Genomic DNA, 18772 nt, shown 5'->3' on the forward strand with positions numbered 1-18772 from the left:
CCAGAGCAATTAGAAAGACCAAAGAAATTAAAGGGATACAAACAGGAAAAGAAGAACTCAAACTATCACTATTTGCCGATGACATAATTCTGTATTTGGAGGAGCTGAAAAATTCCACCAGAAAACTTTTAGAACTCATAAATGAATTCAGCAAAGTAGCAGGATATAAAATCAATGCTCATAAATCTAATGCATTTTTATTCATAAGTGATGAATCCTCTGAAAGAGAAATTAGGAAAATTACCCATTCACAATAGCCTCAAAAAAATAAAATACTTGGGAATTAATCTAACAAAAAGAGGTGAAAGACCTCTACAATGAGAACTACAGAACAATAAAGAAAGAAATTAAAGAAAACCTTAGAAGATGGAAAGATCTCCCATGTTCTCAGACAGCAGAATTAATATTGTCAAAATGGCCATACTACCAAAAGCACTATACAAATTCAATGCAATTCCAATTAGAATTCCAATGACATACCTCATAGAAATAGAGAAAGCAATCATGAAATTCATTTGGAAGACTAAGAGACCCAGAATAGCTAAAGCAATCCTTAGCAGGAAGAGTGAAGCAGGTGACATCACAATACCAGACCTTCAACTATACTACAGAGCAATAATAACAAAAATAGCATTGTATTGGCACTCCAAAATAGACAGGTAGACCAATGGTACAGAATAGAGGACAAACCCACATAAATACAGTTATCTAATACTAGACAAACGTGCCAAAAACATACAATGGAGAAAATATAGCCTCTTCAACAAATGGTGCTAGGAAAGCTGGAAATCCATATGCAGCAAAATTAAACTAAACCCATATCTCTCACCCTGCACAAATCTCAACCCAAAATGGATCAAGGACCTTGGAATCAGACCAGAGACCCTGCATCTTATAGAAGAAAAGGTAGATCCCAATCTTCATCATGTCAGCTTAGGACCAGACTTCCTTAACTTGACTCCCAAAGCACAAGAAATAAAAGCAGGAATCATTAATTGGGATAGATTCAAACTAAAAAGCTTTTTCTCAGCAAAGGAAACAATCAACAATGTGAAGAAAGCGCCTACAGAGTGGGAGAAAATCTTTGCCACACACACTTCAGATAGAGCACTAATCTCCAGAATCTATAAAGAACTCAAAAAACTTTACACCAAGAATACAAATAACCCAATCAATAAATGGACTAAGGAAATGAGAAGACACTTCACAGGAGATCTATAAGTAATCAACAGAAAGTATGAAAAAATGTTCAACATCTGTAGTAATAAAAGAAATGCAAATCAATAGTACCTTAAGATTTCATCTCGCCCCAATTACAATGTCTATTATCAAGAATATAAGCAACAGTAGGTGTTGGCAAAGATGTGGGGGAAAAGGTACACTCATACATTGCTGGTGGGGTTGCAAATTGGTGCAGCCATTCTGGAAAGCAGTATGGAGATTCCTTAGAAAACTTGGAAGGGAACCACCATTTGACCCAGCTATCCCACTCCTTGGCCTAAACCCAAAGGACTTAAAATCAGCATACTACAGTGACACAGCTGTTATAAAAATTGACATTTTTATAACAGCTCAATTCACAATAGCTAGATTGTGGAACCAACCTAGATGACTTAAGATGAATGGATAAAGAAACTGTGGTATGTATACACAATGGAATATTATTCACCCATAAAGAAGAATAAAATTATAGCATTTGCAGGTAAATAGATGGAGTTGGAGAATATCATGCTAAGTGAAATAAGTCAATCTCAAAAAACAAAAGGCCGAATGATTTCTCTGATAAGTGGATAATGATACATAATAGGGGTCGGGGGAGACAAGAATGGAGGAAGGATGAATTGTATAGAGGAAAATGAGGGGTGGGGAGAGGGTGGGAGAAGGAAAGATAATAGAATGAGACAAACATCATTATCCTACGTACATGTATGATCACACAAACAGTGTGACTCTACTTTATGTACAACCAGAGAAATGAAAGTTGTTCACCATTTATGTACAATGAATAAAAAAGAAAAAAAAAAAAAAAAAAACCAGACTGGCTGCATAGTTGACCAGATTTGAATTCAAATCTTGACTCCATTCACATTGAGAGGTAATGTGACCTCAAAACTTCACTTATCTGAGCCTGTTTCCTTATCTAGGGTTGTCTTACCAATACTCTAGTGAGTTATTCTGAGGACTAAATTACACTATATATATATTTGGAAAGTCAATATACAGTAGTCCCCTCCCTAATGTGATGGGGATACATGTTCCAGGACCACCACTGTTAAAACCACAGATCTCACAAGCTCTGCATATACTGCTTTCTCCTATGTGGCTTCTAAGTGACTAAGGCTGGGTAGCAGGACAACAAGAGATTTCTCTTTTTTTTTTTTTTTAATGATCTGTGGAAGTGCCTAATGGCAGGGATATATTTTTCCCCACATTTTTTCATTGGTGCATTATAGTTGTACATAACGATGGCATTTGCTGTACATATTCATATGTGCATACAATAATTTGGCCAATATCCCTCCTCAGCACTTCCCTCTTCCCTCTCCAATGCCCTCAGTCCCTTTCTTCTACTAAGCTGCCTTTGATTTTCATGAGATCTGCCCCCACCTTTCTTTTCCTTTTTCCTCCCTAGCTTCCACATAAAATAGAAAACATACATCACTTAACCTTCTGAGTTGGACTTATTTTGTTTAACATAATGATTCTCTAGCTCTGCCCATTTTCCTTCAAATGACATAGTTTCATTTTTCTTTATGGATGAATAAAACTCTTCTTTATCTACTTATTCACTGACAGACACGTAGACTGGTTCCATAGCTTGGCTATGTGAATTGTGCTGCTATAAACATGGGTATGCATGTATCACTGTAGTGTAAAGACTTTAATTCTTTAGGACAGAGACCAAGAACTAGGTCATACGGTCTAACTAGGTCATAACTAGGTATAACTAGGTCATACGGTGGTTCCATGACTAGTGTTTTGAGGAATCTCCACACTGATTTCCATAGCAGTTGTACTAATTTATAATTTCACCAACAGTGTAAAAGTGTTCCTTTTTCTCCACATCCTCTCCAGCATTTATTAATATTTGTATTCTTGATGAATGCCATTCTAACTGATGTGAGATGAAATCTCAGTATAATTTTTTGGTTTTGGGGGATACCAGGGATTGAACTCAGGGGTACTCGGCCACTGAGCCACATCCCCAGTCCTATTTTGTATTTTATTTAAAGACAGGGTCTCGCTGAGTTACTTGGCACCTCACTTTTGTTGAGGATGGGTATGAACTCGCCATCCTCCTGCCTCAGTTTCCCATGCCACTGGGATTATAGGTGTGCTCAACCATGCCTGACTCTCAGTGTAGTTTTTTGCTTGTTTGTTTGTTTTGGGGTTTTTTTGTTTTTGTTTTTGTTTTTTTTTTCAGTGCTGGGGACTGAACCCAGGGCCTTATGCTTGCAAGGCAAGCACTCTGCCAACTGAGCTATATCCCCAGCCCCTCAGTGTACTTTTGACTTGCATTTCCCTTATTGCTAATGATGAACATGTTTTCATATATTTATTGGCCATTTATATTTATTCTATGGAGAACTGTCTGTTCAATTCATTTGTCCATTTACTAATTGGGTTATTTTACTTATTAATGTAAAGTTTTTGTGTTTATATATTCTAGATATTAATCCTCTGTCAAAAGAGTAGCTAGCAAAGATTTTCTCCTTTTCTGTAGGTTCTCTCTTACATCTAATTGTTTCCTTTACTAAATAGCAAGAAATTTTATCATGTTACTCAGAATGGCATGCAATTTAAAACTTATGAATTATTATTTCTGAAATTTTTCATTTAATATTCTCAGGTTGTAGTTGACTGCAAGAAACTGAAACCTCAGGAAACAACTGTGGTAAGGGAGAACTACTGTATAACATTTTTAGAATTGAATTTTGTTTTTTCCAACTTAAATATGAGGCTGGTTTTCTTTCTATTCCCTACAACAGTTAGAATAGAGTCAGGTACACTTGAGAAATGGAAAGCGCCCTGTGTGATTTAAAGAAAAGCTATCCAAGTGTCCTCATTGCCTTTATCTTCCCCTCCCCAAAGAAAAGGTACAAAAATGTCCTTCACATTGTCTAGAAAAATGTATGATTGAGGGAACATACGCAGTTGTTGCCGTCACATCTTGCCATCCTTTGGCAATGTTCTGTTTTAGTTCCTGTAGTGAATTGATTCCAAGTTTCCTCTTGATCTCTGTTAGATGCTTCTCTTTTGCTGCTAACACTTGAGACAGCGTCTGGATTTCTTCTTCTACCTATGAGGAAGGTGTTTGGGTTAGGAATATGGCAAAAGTTATTCAGTAAGTTAAGAACATTAGAGCAAAACTCTATTCAAAATCCCAGAGTGATTTTAAAATTCATTCCTTTATCTGTCTCTTTAAAAGCATGTTGTTAAGTAAACTGGCTACTTGCAGGTCTTCTCTGTTCATTTCTCTCCCCAGGTAGTTGTTCAAATTCCTGTTGAGATGTCCTCTGCCTTCTCTCCCCCTGAAGTTCCTTACTCAGTTATCTCATGGCAGTTTAGAGTTGCAAATCCTTTCAAATGGATAATACTCAAATATATTTCAACACTACTTGAATGCCCACAAAAGCTCCTATTTGTATATAATATCAAAATAATCTTCAGTCCCCACCAAAACATGCACAACCAACCCACACTCAAACTCAACTTTCTTGCATATTTCATGACTTCATACTGGGTACGTCATTTCCCATGCCTGCCAAAGAAACTGCCATAATAAATCAAACTGCCCTCCACAGAGGCCTGTGGAGATCCTCTGGGGGTCAGTGATCCAAGGCCAGTCGCCTGCTGAGTGGCCACAAACCAGTGATATGACTGGTGGGAGAGAGGTGCTTGACTGTTCTCTCATCCAGGAGTTTAGTTTGAGAAACTGAGATAACCCTGGGAGGAGAAGCTGAAAAAGCTGGAGGAAGAAGCCTTAAGGTACAGCTAGGACTCGGTGAGATTATGAGATGCTGTGGAAGCTAAAACTGTAAGCAGGTGCTACAAAGAAAAGAAAGAGCAGGAGAAAAGGCTAAACCAGGAAATCAGAAGAAGAGTCGGCTCACACAGGGAAACACACCACATGGAAGAAATTTTTTTTTTTGGTCCTAGGAAACTAAAAAATTAGGTCCCTAAGGTATGCTCCTTATTATTCTAGACTCTTACAGAAATGTTTCCCTTAGCTTGCTGCCAAGCCATACTCTCAGTCCTCACCAGCACACTTCTATGACCTCAAAGACAATACAACCTTTAAAAACAACATACAATATAGCTAAGTCAACTGTTTTCGCTGCTAATTAAATCTTTAGAGAACATGAAATGAAAAATATAGTGCTCCACAATGGAGAGAAGACTATATCAAACACGACATGGCTACCAGAAAAAGAATACTCCATCCACACAGTTCTTAGATGGCTTAACTGGACGGCACGTCCAGAACAAGCTGACGGATGATGCTCTGTGCCTGTTGGAGATAATCTCAAGTATCACACCAGTTTTGAAAGTCACATTTTAAGATTAATGCTGATGAAGTGGAACATAAAAAGGCAGTAGAAGAGGAGTGAATATGGTTTAAAATTGAGTAAATTGAAGGATTTGCCCAAAGTCATTCAACAAGTAACACAGGAGCCACAAGTTCAACCCAGGTTTCCAGACTCCATTTCTCAATGATTTAAGAATGAGAGACTTGGTTAAAGTTCTGAAAGAACTAACAAATCTTTGTGACTAATGATTAATTCTTACAGACCAAAGGTTGGGTTGATCACCACCCCTTTTTCTTTTTTTGGTGGTACTGGGAACTGAACCCAGGGGCCTCATCATACACTCTTACCTTTCCAACACCTTTCTTTCCCAAAAACGCCAAATCCCCAGGTTCTTCACAGAAACCTACATAGTAAGCTTCCTACCCTCAGTTTTCTGAGGTGCCAATTTCCCCTAATGAAAGTGGTAAAGAAAGACCACTGTAAGCCTTCCCCACAAGGCAGAACCCAACGTATTCCCTGCTTTTGCTGGTGAGCCTGTGGTAACATACAGCCCAACACAGCTGCCATTCCATAATTCAACACACACACAATGACCTTAAAAGCATTAAAGAACATCATTAAGAATCTCTGACACAAATAAAAAATAACGAGTGAAAAAGGCACAATAGGTTCTATTAGCAGAGACTGTGGTTCCTGGCATTAAGAACAGACATGGGAGGACTGGGGACATAGCGCAGTCATACACTGCCTGCCTAGCTTGTTTGAGGCTGTGGCTTCAACCCCGAGTACCAATAAAGAGGGGAGGAGAGGCAGGGAAGAACATGCATGCGTACAGATCAGTGGAAGAAAATTAAGCGAACTAGTTTTCAATGAATGTGGCCAAGACAATTTAGTGGAGAAAAAATAGGGATTTTATTCCCCCAACAAATATGACTTGGACAAATGAATTTCCATTTTTTGGATAAAAGAATAAAGTTCAATTCATACACAAAAAATTAACCCAAATGGATTAGATACCAAAACATAGGAACTAAACCATATAACTCTCAGAATGAAATGCTGAGGCAAATCTTCAAGATCTTGATTTGGGCAATGGTTTCTTAGATACAACACGTAAACCACAAGCAACCACAGAAAGACATAAATTAGACTTTGTCAAAATTAAAAACTGCTGAGCTTCAAAATATATTATCACAGAATAAAAATGACAACTGACAAGTCAGGTACAGTGTTGCAGGTCTGTAATACCAGTGACTAGGGAGCTTAAGGTAGGAGGACTGCGAGTTCAAGGTCAGTCTCAGCAACTTAGCAAGATCCTGTCTTGAAAAATTATGTTGTGTGCATGTACAAACATATAACAATAATCCCATCAATATGGACAACTACAATACATCAATAAAATAGGTAGAGAAAAAAAAATCCTGTCTCAAAAAATAAAAACTGCTGGGGGTATAGCTCAGTGGTAGAGCACCTCTGGGTACAACCCCAGTACCAAATAAGAAAAACTGATGGACTGGGCCAAGTATCTTCAAATTAAGTACCTGAAAGTTAAATTTATATATATAATATATCTGGTCTAGTATCCAAAATATATAAAGAAACTTACAGCTCAATAACAAAAAGATAAATAATTCAATTTAAATGGGAAAAAGACTTGAATAGACATTTCTTGCAAGGAGATACGTAAATGACGATAAGCAAATGAAAAGACCATCCACATCAATAGAAGTATCACTTTCCATCCATTAGGACTGCTGTAACCAAAAAGACAGACATTAACCAGTGTTGGCAAGGACAAAGAGAAACTGCAACCTCAGTTACTGTTGGTGGGAAGATAAAAATAATGCAGTTTTGCAGCAAAGCAGTTGGACAGTTCCTCAAAAATATTTTATGTCCTGGCAGTTCTACTCCTAGGTATTTAACTAAGAGAACTGAAAACATATGTCCCCAGAAAAACCTGTATACAAATGTTCATAGCAGTATTACTGTATAACTGCCCAGAGTGAAAACAACCTAAATGTCCATCAACTGAGGAATGGAAAAACAAAATGTGGCCATGTAACAGAATACTGTTCAGCTACTAAGTCATGGTATGTGCCATAACAGGAGTGAACCTTGAAAACATTACACAAAGTAAAAAAAAATAACAAAATAAAGTAAAAGAAGCAATCACAAATGACCATGTGTTACACAATTCCATTTACATGCAACATCCAGAATAGGCAACTACACAAAAAAAAAAAAAAAAAAAAAAAAAAAATTTTAAAGGAATAAACTAAGGAAGTATAAGTTATATACAGAAAACTACAAAACACTGCTAAATAAAATTGAAGATGACCCAAATAAATGGGAAGACATTCTATGTTCATGGACTGAAGACTTAATATTGTTAAGATAGCAATATTCACCAAATCAATCTACAGATTCAAAGCCAGTCCTATCAAAATTCCAGTGGTATTTTTTGTGGTAGAAAAAGCAGATTCTGCTGGGAGCAGTGGTGAACACCTGTAATTCCATTGACTCTCGAGGTTGATGCAGGAGGATCCCAAGTTCAAAGACAGCCTCAGTAATTTATCGAGGCCCTAAGCAATTTAGTGAGACTCTGTCCCAAAATAAACAATAAAAAGGGCTGGGGATATGGCTCAGTAATTAAACACCCCTGGGTTCAATCCCTGGTACAAAAAAAAAAAAAAAAAGCAGATTCTGAAGTCCATATGGAATTGCAAGGGACACTGAGTAACAATTTTTAAAAGAAGATAAGGTCAAGGACTCATACTTCCAGATTTCAAAACTTACTACGAAGCTACAATAACCAAAACAGCATAGTACCATTCTAAGAGGAAATGTCTACAGGAATGTAAAAGCTCAGAAATAAACCCATATATGGTTAATTGATTTTTGATAAGGATATCAAGAGCATTTACTGGAGAAGAAAAGTCTGAGACAGCTAAATATCCACATGCAAAAGAATGAACTTGGAACCCCATCACAAACCAGAGATTAACTCAAAATAAACAAAGGGCTTTAAATGTAAGAGCTAACACTATAAAAATATTAGAAGAAAACACAGGGACAAATCTTTATGATTTGAGATTTGGAAATGGATATTTTAAATATATTTTTAGCTGTTGATGAACCTTTATTTTTATTTATATGCAGTGCTGAGAAACCCAGTGTCTCGTACATGGTAGGTGAGTGCTCTACCACTGAGCCACAACTCCAGCCCTGGAAATGGGTTTTTATATATAACACCAAAACCACAAGCAACGAGAGAGGGGAAAAAATTGGAATTTTTCAAAAATTAAAACACATCAAGGGATACTATTGAGAAAGTAAAAAAAATAGCCTACAGGATAGAAGAAAACATTTGGTCATTGTGTATCTAACAAGGGTCTAGAATCCAGAATAAATAAATACACACACACACACACACACACACACACACACTTACATCTCCACAACAGACAACCAACCCAATTGCTTAAATGGGCAAAGGACTTGAAAAGACATTTCTCCAAGAGAGACTAATGGTCAATGAGCACACGAATAGATGCTCCATATCACTAGTCATTAGAGAAATACAAGTCAAAACCACAATGAGATACCACTTCACACCCACTTAGAATGGCTATTAGGGAGACAGAAAATAACGTTTTATCAAGGATGTGAACAAATGGCTGATGATAACATAACTTGGTGGTTCTCCAAAAAAAGTTAAAGTAGAATCACCATATGACAAAGCAATTCCACTTCCAGGTGTAACAAATATTTGTACATATATGTTGCAAGCTCACTATCCACAAAAGGTGGAAACTACACAAATGTCCATCAATGGATGAATGAAGAAATGAAATATGCTAGGATATTACAATGGAATATTACTCAGCCATAAAAATGAAGTATTAACACATACTACAACATGGATAAACCTTGAAAACATTATGCTAAGCAAAAGAAACCAGATACGAAAGGTCATACATGGCATGATTCCATTTACATGAAATATCCAGAAAGCAATTAAATCCATAGAGACACAAGCAGATTAGCTATTTCCAGGGGCTGAGAGAAGGGAAATCAGAGAGTATGGAAGTCTTCTTTGGAGCAAGAGAAAATATTTGGAACTTGAAAGAAGTAATAGTACACAACAGTGTGAATGCACTAAATGCTACTGAATTGTACAATTTTAAAACAGTTCTTTTTTTTTTTTTTTTTTTCCAGTACTAGGAACTGAACTAGGGGTGCTCTACCACTGAGTTACGTCTCCAGTCCTTTTTATTGTTTTATTTTGAATCAGGATCTTGCTAAATTGCCCCGTCTGACTTCAAACTTGAAATCCTCCTGCCTCAGCCGCCCAAGTCACTGTGATTTTACAGATGCACCATGGTGCCCAGCAAAACAGTTAATTTTATGTTATGTGAATTTTATAGAAGAAAGGAAGTTAGAATTTGGAAGTCGGCCAGAAGCTGAAGGAAGGAAAGGAGGGAGGGAGGAATGGAGTTGGAGGACAGGAGGTTCAGGGGTGTCCACATCCAGAACACAGGCAAGGACAGAGTAATCATGGGTGCAGCTGAAGAGCGCACATACCAGGCTCAGCAATGTCCCTTAGGAGATTCGTGGGCATTCTTCCCCTCGATTCCCACCTCACACGCTTCTTCTAAGACCCACCTGACGCATATGTTTTGTCATACAAAAACAAACTGGAATCATCCCCTTCCATCTCCTCTCCTGAAGCAAGACCTAATTTAGGCAACTAAACACAGAGTGCTTTCGCTTCCCTAGAACTCACTACAAGCCATTCCCACATGCTTTAGAGGAACTACGGATGCTGCATATTAAGTGCAAAACACCAGGATATAAAAGGAATGGGCTCCTTTACCTTTACAAGTTCTCTTCTCAGCTCCTCTTGTTCCTCTTCTGAAAGCGTCTCTGTGGCATTGAGTGTGGCTGCAGCATCTTCTCCTTCCTCGGGTACTGTGTCTGTCCTCAACAGACCTTGGGGATAAAAAAAGAAAAAGAAAAGTCTGTCAATTGTGAAAGGTCAGTAAAATTCTCCTTTAGGTTGCTCTACCAAACTGGCCAGAATAAAGTCAATTAGGTTAGATCTACACATCACCTTTCTATACCTTCACACAACCAGGCTCTCCCCAGGAAAAGACAAGTGAAGTCTGGGCTATACGGAAACTACTGACTTAGACTGCCAAAACATGAATTTAAAAAATACAGCCTCTAAGTTCAGTGGTAGAGGGCTTGCCTAGGTCATGTGAGGCACTGCTGGTTTCAATGTTCAGCACTATAAATAGATAAACGGATGGATAGATAGATAGACAGACAGACAGATAGATAAAATAAAGATATTGTGTCCATCTACAACTAAAAAAAATTAACAAATAAAAATAAAATGAAATGCAAAACTTAGCTGGGCATGAGGACACATGCCTGTCATCCCAGGGGATCAGGAGGAGGCTGAGACAGGAGGATTCTAACTTCATAGCCAAAGCAACTTAGTGAGACCCTCCCTGTCTCAAAAAAAAAAAGGTGGAGATGTGGCTCAGTCAGTGGTTAAGTGAGTCCCTCTGGGTTCAATCCAAAAATAAATAAATAAATAAATAAATAATCGATCACGTTTACCAAAAAAAAAAAGTAAATTTAAAAATATAAAAAGGGACAGGGGTGGTAGAAAAAAAAAAGAAAAAGAAAGCATAGCCTCTACTAGCTTCTGGTCACATTCTCAATCACCAGACAGTTATGACAGAGCAGAAGAGAGGCTGAGAACAGGGTCTGCCCAGGTTATATCTATAAGATGCTACACAAGTAAATTAGCATAAATTAGATACAAGATTTTAGCCCCTTCACACTAGCCCCTGGGAGAATATTGGGCACATCTTTAGCTTCCTGTGGTGATCAAACCCAACATTTGAAAACCTCAAAGATGGGGAGAAACCTCAGTGGCAGAGCACTTGCCTAGGATGTGTGAGGTCCTGGGTTCCATCCCCAGCTCCACAAAAAGAAAAGAAAAACAGTGGAGAAACATCATGGAATGAACTCAATGTCCCATCCATTTCTTCCCACGTAGCTCAGTGGTACAGCACTCCTGGGTTCAATGCTCAGTGCTAGTAATGGATATGGAGAATAAAAATTCCCAAAATAGTAAAACCTGGGGACAAGAAAAGGGAGTGAAGGCCATGCACTGACAGCTCTCATCTCCCAAGACGAATGTTTTCCAGAAGCTGGCTGCAGGCAAAGAGGATGCTTTATCATCCTCAAAGAAAACAGTCTCTGGGAGGCGTTATTTCCTCCAAAGCAAAATCCTTTTTAGGCATTGTCCACTGACCTTGACCGAAGACGCACATTTCCAACTGTCTAAGCAAAACTGACAGATGTTCACTAAACCACCCCTCAAAATAACCTACATAAACCCAGTCCCTTTCTTTGTTCAGTGGCTCATTTTCCACCAGGAGAGTGGATCTGTGAGCACCATTTCACCCCCCTGAATAAAGAGCTGAGATGACGCGTGAGGTTTGCATCCTGCTGGGTCTTTTTGAGCAAACACTAGGTATCCATATACTCTTTAAAAAGAATCCATACGGGGGTTGGGGATATAGCTCAGTTGGTAGAATGCTTGCCTTGTAAGCATGAGGCCCTGGGTTCAATCCCCAGCACCACCAAAAAAAAAAAAAAAAAAAAAAAAAAAAGAATCCATACATACGGACACAGTGAAACACACACTTTCACATAATTTACAACCAAACCAGTTGCACCCATTCCCCTGGAAGAGAGTCCGTTAGACAAGCTCTGAATCTGGAGTGGCCAGGGAGGAAGCTGCCCCTCACTTCTCCCTTATCATCTTGCTTAATCCTCATTCAAAGGTTAAGATGAAGCCAGTAAGGTCCTACGCCTTAGTGCAAACTGGAAGTGGGCACAAATAATACTGTAATGCAGGTTTTTTAATATATTTGTTAGTTACATATGGACACAATATCCTTATTTATTTTTATGTGGTGCTGAGGATCAAATCCCGTGCCTTGCACATGTGAGGCAAGCACTTTACCACTAAGCTACAGTCCCAGCCCCGTATTGCAGTTTTAAAATCAAAATTAATTCAAAGAATCCATGACAAACATAATACCCAACTGTAAATAGACAGGATCAGTACTGATTTTTCCTCTTGCCTCAGGCTCCAAAATGGCTTTACATGGACAGCACTGTTACTGATCTTGTCTTTAAACTTTTAATATTCAATATTCTGTTCATCACAGATTTTGTTTGCATTAAGTTTGACATTTTAAAAACATTGTATTGGGCTGGGGATATAGCTCAGTTGGTAGAGTGTTTGCCTTGCAAGCACAAGGCCCTCTCGGTTCAATCCCCAGCACCGCAAGAAAAAAGAAAAAGAAAAATGTATTAAGCCAGGTGAAGTGGCGCATGCCTATAATCTCAGCAGCTCAGGAGGCTGAGGCAGCAGAATCATGAGTTCACAGCCAGCTTCAGCAACAGTGAGACTCTAAGCAACTCAGTGAGACCCTGTCTCTAAATAAAATGCAAAATAGGGCTGAGGATGTGGTTAGGGTCAAGTGCCCCTCAATTCAATCCCCAGTACAAAAAAAACAAAAACAATGTATTAACATATGTGACTGCTGAGTTTTTGACACACACACGCCGCCCCCCCACACACACCCCGCTTAAATATCTCCACCTGAAGCAAGCACTCAGTGTCCTCTCACCCATTCCCATGTCACATATTTGAGATTTCTGCCAGTGAGTGTCACAGCCACTGCAGTTGTTCCCTACCACCTTCTACTACCATTTCTGAGAAGGGCTTGTGCAGTCATATCATCATTGTGGCACCTGCCCAAAATAAGATGCCAGGAGCAGATGAAGGACTTAACAGGCAAGCAGGCAGAGAGAAAAAAGATCTACAATGTTGAAAAAGCTGCCTTTATCACAGCAAACATGAGAGAAGTATATGAACTAATGTGCCAGTGTGCATGTATGTTGTGTACATGTTACAAAGGCACCTGGAACAGGACCCGTTGTATAGTAATTGTTTAATAACAAGAATCTCCAAAGTGAAGTACCAAAGCAGTGCCTACCTGGAAGGTGTTTAAAGAATTAAGTCATGCAAATAAAACAATTCCAAAACCACAAATTGGACTGACAAACAGAATATGACTAAGCTCGCAAATGCATACACAATACTTCAAATGTACGATCAGCAAGTAGACAAGCTCAATGTTTAACTGCTTCTGCATGTTTCCTCTAAAATATCTTGAATGGACTACTCTAAGTAACATTTCCATCACAGAAGCTGGACCATGTCACTTGCCACTTGAAATCTTCTAGCGGTTCCTTATTGTTTTTAAACAAAGCTTGGCCCCTTAGGTCAGCACCCAGGCCTTTACCGATGCATCTCCTGCTTCCTGGCATTGGCACCTCTTAGTGCAACGCCAGCCAAACCAAACTGGGAGGAGGCACTGTGCCCTGTATTGTCAGAAACCACTTCCGAGATCTGTGTGCACTTGGAAATTCACCCTCCACGTCAGACTGTGTGACAAGGGAGTATGAGACTGAGGACAGGATACAAGCACACAAGGAGCCATCAGATAAGGCAGCACAGAAAGAACTGTAACAGAACTGCCTATAAACATTTATTTGTTTTTATTTTTTTGCAGTATATGTGCTGCCAAAACAAGCACTAAACGTGATTTTAATGCTCTGCTCAGAGCTCCCGAGTTCTCAATTAGAACAGGAGCCAAAAACAAAACAAGACTGACAAAATTCAGGTGCTAAGTCATGCCTTAAACAGAAAAGACCCTCCCATGCTTTTGAATAAACAACACTTTTCGAATCAACTTAAACAAGGGAGAAATATATTATCTAGTTGCTAATAATGCTTTATGTGTACTACCCAATTCAGGAAGAATCTAAAGGGATTCAGATACAGGTTGAGCACTCCTAATCTGAAAAACCAAAGTTGATGCTCAAAAAGCTACTGAATTTTAAAGCATTCATGATTTTGGATTTTCCAATTAGAAATGCACAATTGGTAAAGTCTGTGCAACCCAAAACTCTATACACTCCAAAATCTGAAACACTCTGGTCCCAAGAATTTCAAATAAGGGATACCCAACTATGTACATATTTAACTATGTGCTATTTAAATATTCCATTAGGCTACCAAGAAAAACAAAGAGGTTCCAAGGATGTGGGATTATTCATGTTTGGTTCAGGACCACCTAGACTACATGGAAATGTCATATTTCACATCTGAGAAGCTGGTAATGGTCAGGTGTGGTGGCACATGCCTGTAATCCTGGCTATTTGGGAAAGTGAGGCAGATGAAAGTTGAAGGCCAACCTGGGCAACTTAGCAAGACCCTGGATTGAAAATAAAAAGGGTTGGGAAGTAGTGCAATGGCAGAGCACCCCTGCATTCAGTCCCTGGTACCAGGAGGAAAAAAAGCTGGTAAATGTTGTGTTCTGCTTTCCCATAGGAGCCTGTAGGTGGCAGCAAATCATCAACATTATTTAAAGTTTGTTTTTAGACAATCAACTGGAAAAAGAAAATGAAAATAAAAGACATGAAGGAAGAACAGAATGGTAAATCCAAAATAACCAGAAAGGTATATTATTATTAACCACATAGTATATTAGTTATTAACCACACCCACCAACACAAGTACATCCTATTTATATCCAAATCTGAGTTAAGTCCAAATACATTCATTTACCCACAACATTTCCGTAAGGTGGGGAAAACTACCCCCATTTACAGATGAGGAAACAGAAGTTCAGAGGAGATAAGCAACCCACCCAGTCTCACACCTGAATGAGCGGTGAAATTAGGGTTTTGAACCCAGACAGTCTGATTTGAAAACAGATGCTTCAAATCACTGATGTGAAAACTTAAGACAAATGTAGGGGGCTGAAGGACAGGCTTGGAAGATATCTGGAAGCATTAATAAAACTAAAAAATGAAAGAATCCGGCCACTAGATCAAATCCAGTCATCATCACTTCCAACTCTACGGTTCCCAAACTTCACCTTATGTATTTTCTCAACATCAGCTTGTTTCTTATGTGCTCAGCTACTTCAATACCTAAGATGGAAAGAGAATCTGGCTGTAGAAATACAACAGTTTCTCATTCAACATGAAAGGTGAGAGATGAGGATACTTTTAAGTATTACTTGTTCATTAATTTTAATGTTCCTTCTCAGAATCTGGAGAAAGCTGTTTTTAAAAGATGAGGCGAGGTGGAGACTGGGGATGTAGCTTAGTGGTAGAGTGCTCGCCTAGTATGCATGAAGCCCTGGGCTAGATCCTCAGTACCCCTTCACCCCCAAAAAAGATAAAGAGGGAATATAACATTAATATAATATTTATTAAAGTTTAATACCCCAGTTACTCTGAGGGGAGATTTTTACATAGATAAAGATTCTTTGCTTGACCAAACTTCAGTCAGGTCTTTGAACCCTTCCTAGGCCCATCTGTGTACTTCCTTGTAAAATCTAGTTTTAGCAAAAGAACCCTGCTAAGTCAGTTTAGCCAGAATCCACATCCCTGATATCCAATCTGCCTTGACCTCTGATTAGTTGCTTCACTCTTGGTCACCCGCAGGTGATATCTGGTCACTCTGGCCTGCCTTCAACAAGAATCCTGTTGAGTTGGTTTAGCCAGAATGTACCTTACCCCTGATGCTTCCTCTTAGTGATTTTCCACCCACAGACCCCCATGTTTCTCTCTGGCTATAAATTCCCATTTGCCTATGCTGTATTCAGAGTGGAGCCAGTCTCCCTCCCCCACTGCAAGACCCCCAATGCAGTGGTCCCCACATCTACCTTGATGGTCTTGGATAAAATCTTCCATACTGTGCTTCAAAACAAGTATCACTGAATATTTTTTCTCTAATAACATGTGATCTCATAAAAATAGAAAAACCTTACAATCACCACCTGACGAGGAGACTAGTATTTACTTCTACAGAAAACTTGAGATTCCCCTGAGAGTATATAATTTACCCAGATTCACAGGAGCAAGATAAAAACTTATGGTCCTTCTGACCCTAAAATTCTTGCCCCTCCCATTTTTCTTAGATATACACCAACACAGAGATGGGGGAGGCCCTCAGGACAAGAAAACAGGGCCAATTCTTTCTCCACAGAGACTTTCCACATCACTGGTGTTACAGTTTGGATATGAGGGGTCCCCCAAAATGAGACAATGAGAGAGGGTTCAGAGGGAAAATGACTGGGTTGTGAGAGTCTTAACCCAATCAGTGAATTAATCCCCCTAATAGGAATTAACTGACTGGTAAGTGAAGTGCTAGGGTGTGTGGAAGAGGTGGCCATTGGGGGCGTGGCTTTGAGGCATATATTTGCATTTGGCAAGTGGAGGACCTCTCTCTCTCTCTTTCTCTCTCTCTCTCTCTCTCTCTATCTATCTATCTATCTATCTATCCTGATAACCATATGAGCTGCTTCCCTCTGCCACTTTCTGCCATGATATTCTGCCTCACCTTGAGCCCCAAGGAATGGAGCCAGTGGTCCATGGACTGAGACCACTGAAACTGTGAGCCCCCAAATAAACTTTTCCTTCTCTACAGTTGTCCTAGTTGGGTCTTTTAGTCACAGCAGTGAAAAAGCTGACTGCAACAACTGGCCTGAAAGTACCAAGAGAACTGAAATTGATGATCCTGTGTCCCATCAAGTCATTATTTTATCTACTTCCTTATTCATCTAGTTGTGCAAACAGATTATTGCCCATCTTCAACTCCACCCACGTGTCCTGAGAGGTGGTTAAGTCGGGGAGTGACCAGTGTATCCTCTGAGAAGTCCCTCTAGCAGCAGGGTGGCTGGTGGCCTGCAATGAGGTGACTGTTGGATGTCCAGTGAGAGCCCCACACTCTGGGAAGCAAGGATGGAGGAGACAGAGAAGACACAGGGCATCAGTCTTAAGATACCCTTCTACATTTTACATCTGAGTTCAAGAGGCACTGTACAACAGATTGGTCAACCAGGCCTGTGACTCTGCTCTGTATCACCTGCAAACTGGGTATGAGTGACTAAGAGGTCCCCAGATCTACTTATAGACCCCTCACTTAAGAAGGACTGTAACACAGACAACGTGTGTGTGAAGAAAATAAATGCCATGGGCATAGAATATTCCTAGATAAAAAGTAACTCAGGCAAGTGAGACAATAAATGTAAAGGCATTTTAGGAAAACCTCAACTTTCTGATTTCAAAAAAAAATATGCCCATGTCATATTTAATAAATCATGTATAAATTATTATATATAAATGTCATATATAAATAAACCTAAAAGTCTTTTCACTACACATAAAACTACAATTTTTAAGTGACAAGAAAGAATAGTTTCTTAGTTCAACTTGCCAATATCTTTTGCCTCTTAATAAAACACAAAATAGGGTGGGGGCTGTGGCTCAGTGGTAGGGTGCTTGCCTTGCATGTGTGGGGCACTGGGCTGGATCCCCAGGCACCATATAAATAAAGACATTGTGTCCATCTACAACTAAAAAACAATTGTAAAAAACACAAAATAAAGGATATCTTCAAACCTGAGGTCTTAGATTTGATGAAATGTGATACTTGTGAGCACTTGTGGGTCATCTGAGGAAGACAGAGTCCTTAAGCTTTTGACTGGTGGGAACCCCTGGGAGCAAGTGTGATGGGCAGGAGGGAGGCAGGCTGGCCTGAGAGAATGGAGAGAGTTCAGAGAAGGGAACACATGCCAGTTCTAAATTATAAAGTCCTGATGTCACTCCCTTATCTTTTCATCTTAGAACTCATAGTTCCTAGAGCTGGGCACAGTGGCACATGCCTGTAAGCCCAGCAGCTGGGGAGGCTGAGGCGGGGGAGCCCGAGGCAGGAGGATCACAAATTCAAAGCCAGCCTTACCAATTTAGCAAGGCCCTAAGCAACTCAGCCTCTAAATAAAATATTTAAAAAGGGCTGAGGATGTGGCTCAGTGGTTGAACACCCCTGGGTTCAAACCCCAGTACCCCCACCCCCCAAAAAAATCACAGTGCTTAGAACAGGACAAATGTTAATAAAGATTTTATTTGAACTGAAATATTGGCTCAAGATTCAAAGCAAGTGTCTGTCTCTCTTTTCACATACATAACCACCTACTTGCCACACACCTCTGCAAATCTCAAATGAGGAAAGCAACATGGTCTTTTCTACACATTTCAGGATCCTGCACTCAAGCCAGGAGTGGGAGCCT

At 39.4% G+C, this 18772-nt stretch overlaps 1 protein-coding gene and 1 long non-coding RNA gene across 9 annotated transcripts in view; both read right to left on the reverse strand.

Annotated features, from left to right (window-relative positions):
• TPD52 (tumor protein D52) overlaps window positions 1-18772 on the reverse strand; it is a 151853-nt gene that overhangs the window by 16141 nt on the left and 116940 nt on the right. For all 8 annotated transcript variants that reach the window (XM_079111054.1, XM_079111052.1, XM_079111047.1 and 5 more), the window contains exons 2-3: window positions 10408-10523; window positions 4152-4300 (exon numbers count right to left, since the gene is read on the reverse strand). In XM_079111054.1, the coding sequence (XP_078967180.1) occupies window positions 4152-4300; window positions 10408-10523 (265 nt within the window). The remainder of the gene's footprint in view (window positions 1-4151; window positions 4301-10407; window positions 10524-18772) is intronic.
• LOC306644328 lies at window positions 1956-4136 on the reverse strand. The gene is made up of 2 exons (XR_013759282.1): window positions 2939-4136; window positions 1956-2908 (listed from the first exon to the last, which is right to left on the reverse strand). It is a non-coding gene; the product is annotated as an uncharacterized lncRNA (long non-coding RNA).

This window comes from Sciurus vulgaris, assembly GCF_902686455.1.
Source record: "Sciurus vulgaris genome assembly, chromosome: 1".
NCBI classification, from domain to species: domain Eukaryota; kingdom Metazoa; phylum Chordata; class Mammalia; order Rodentia; family Sciuridae; genus Sciurus; species Sciurus vulgaris.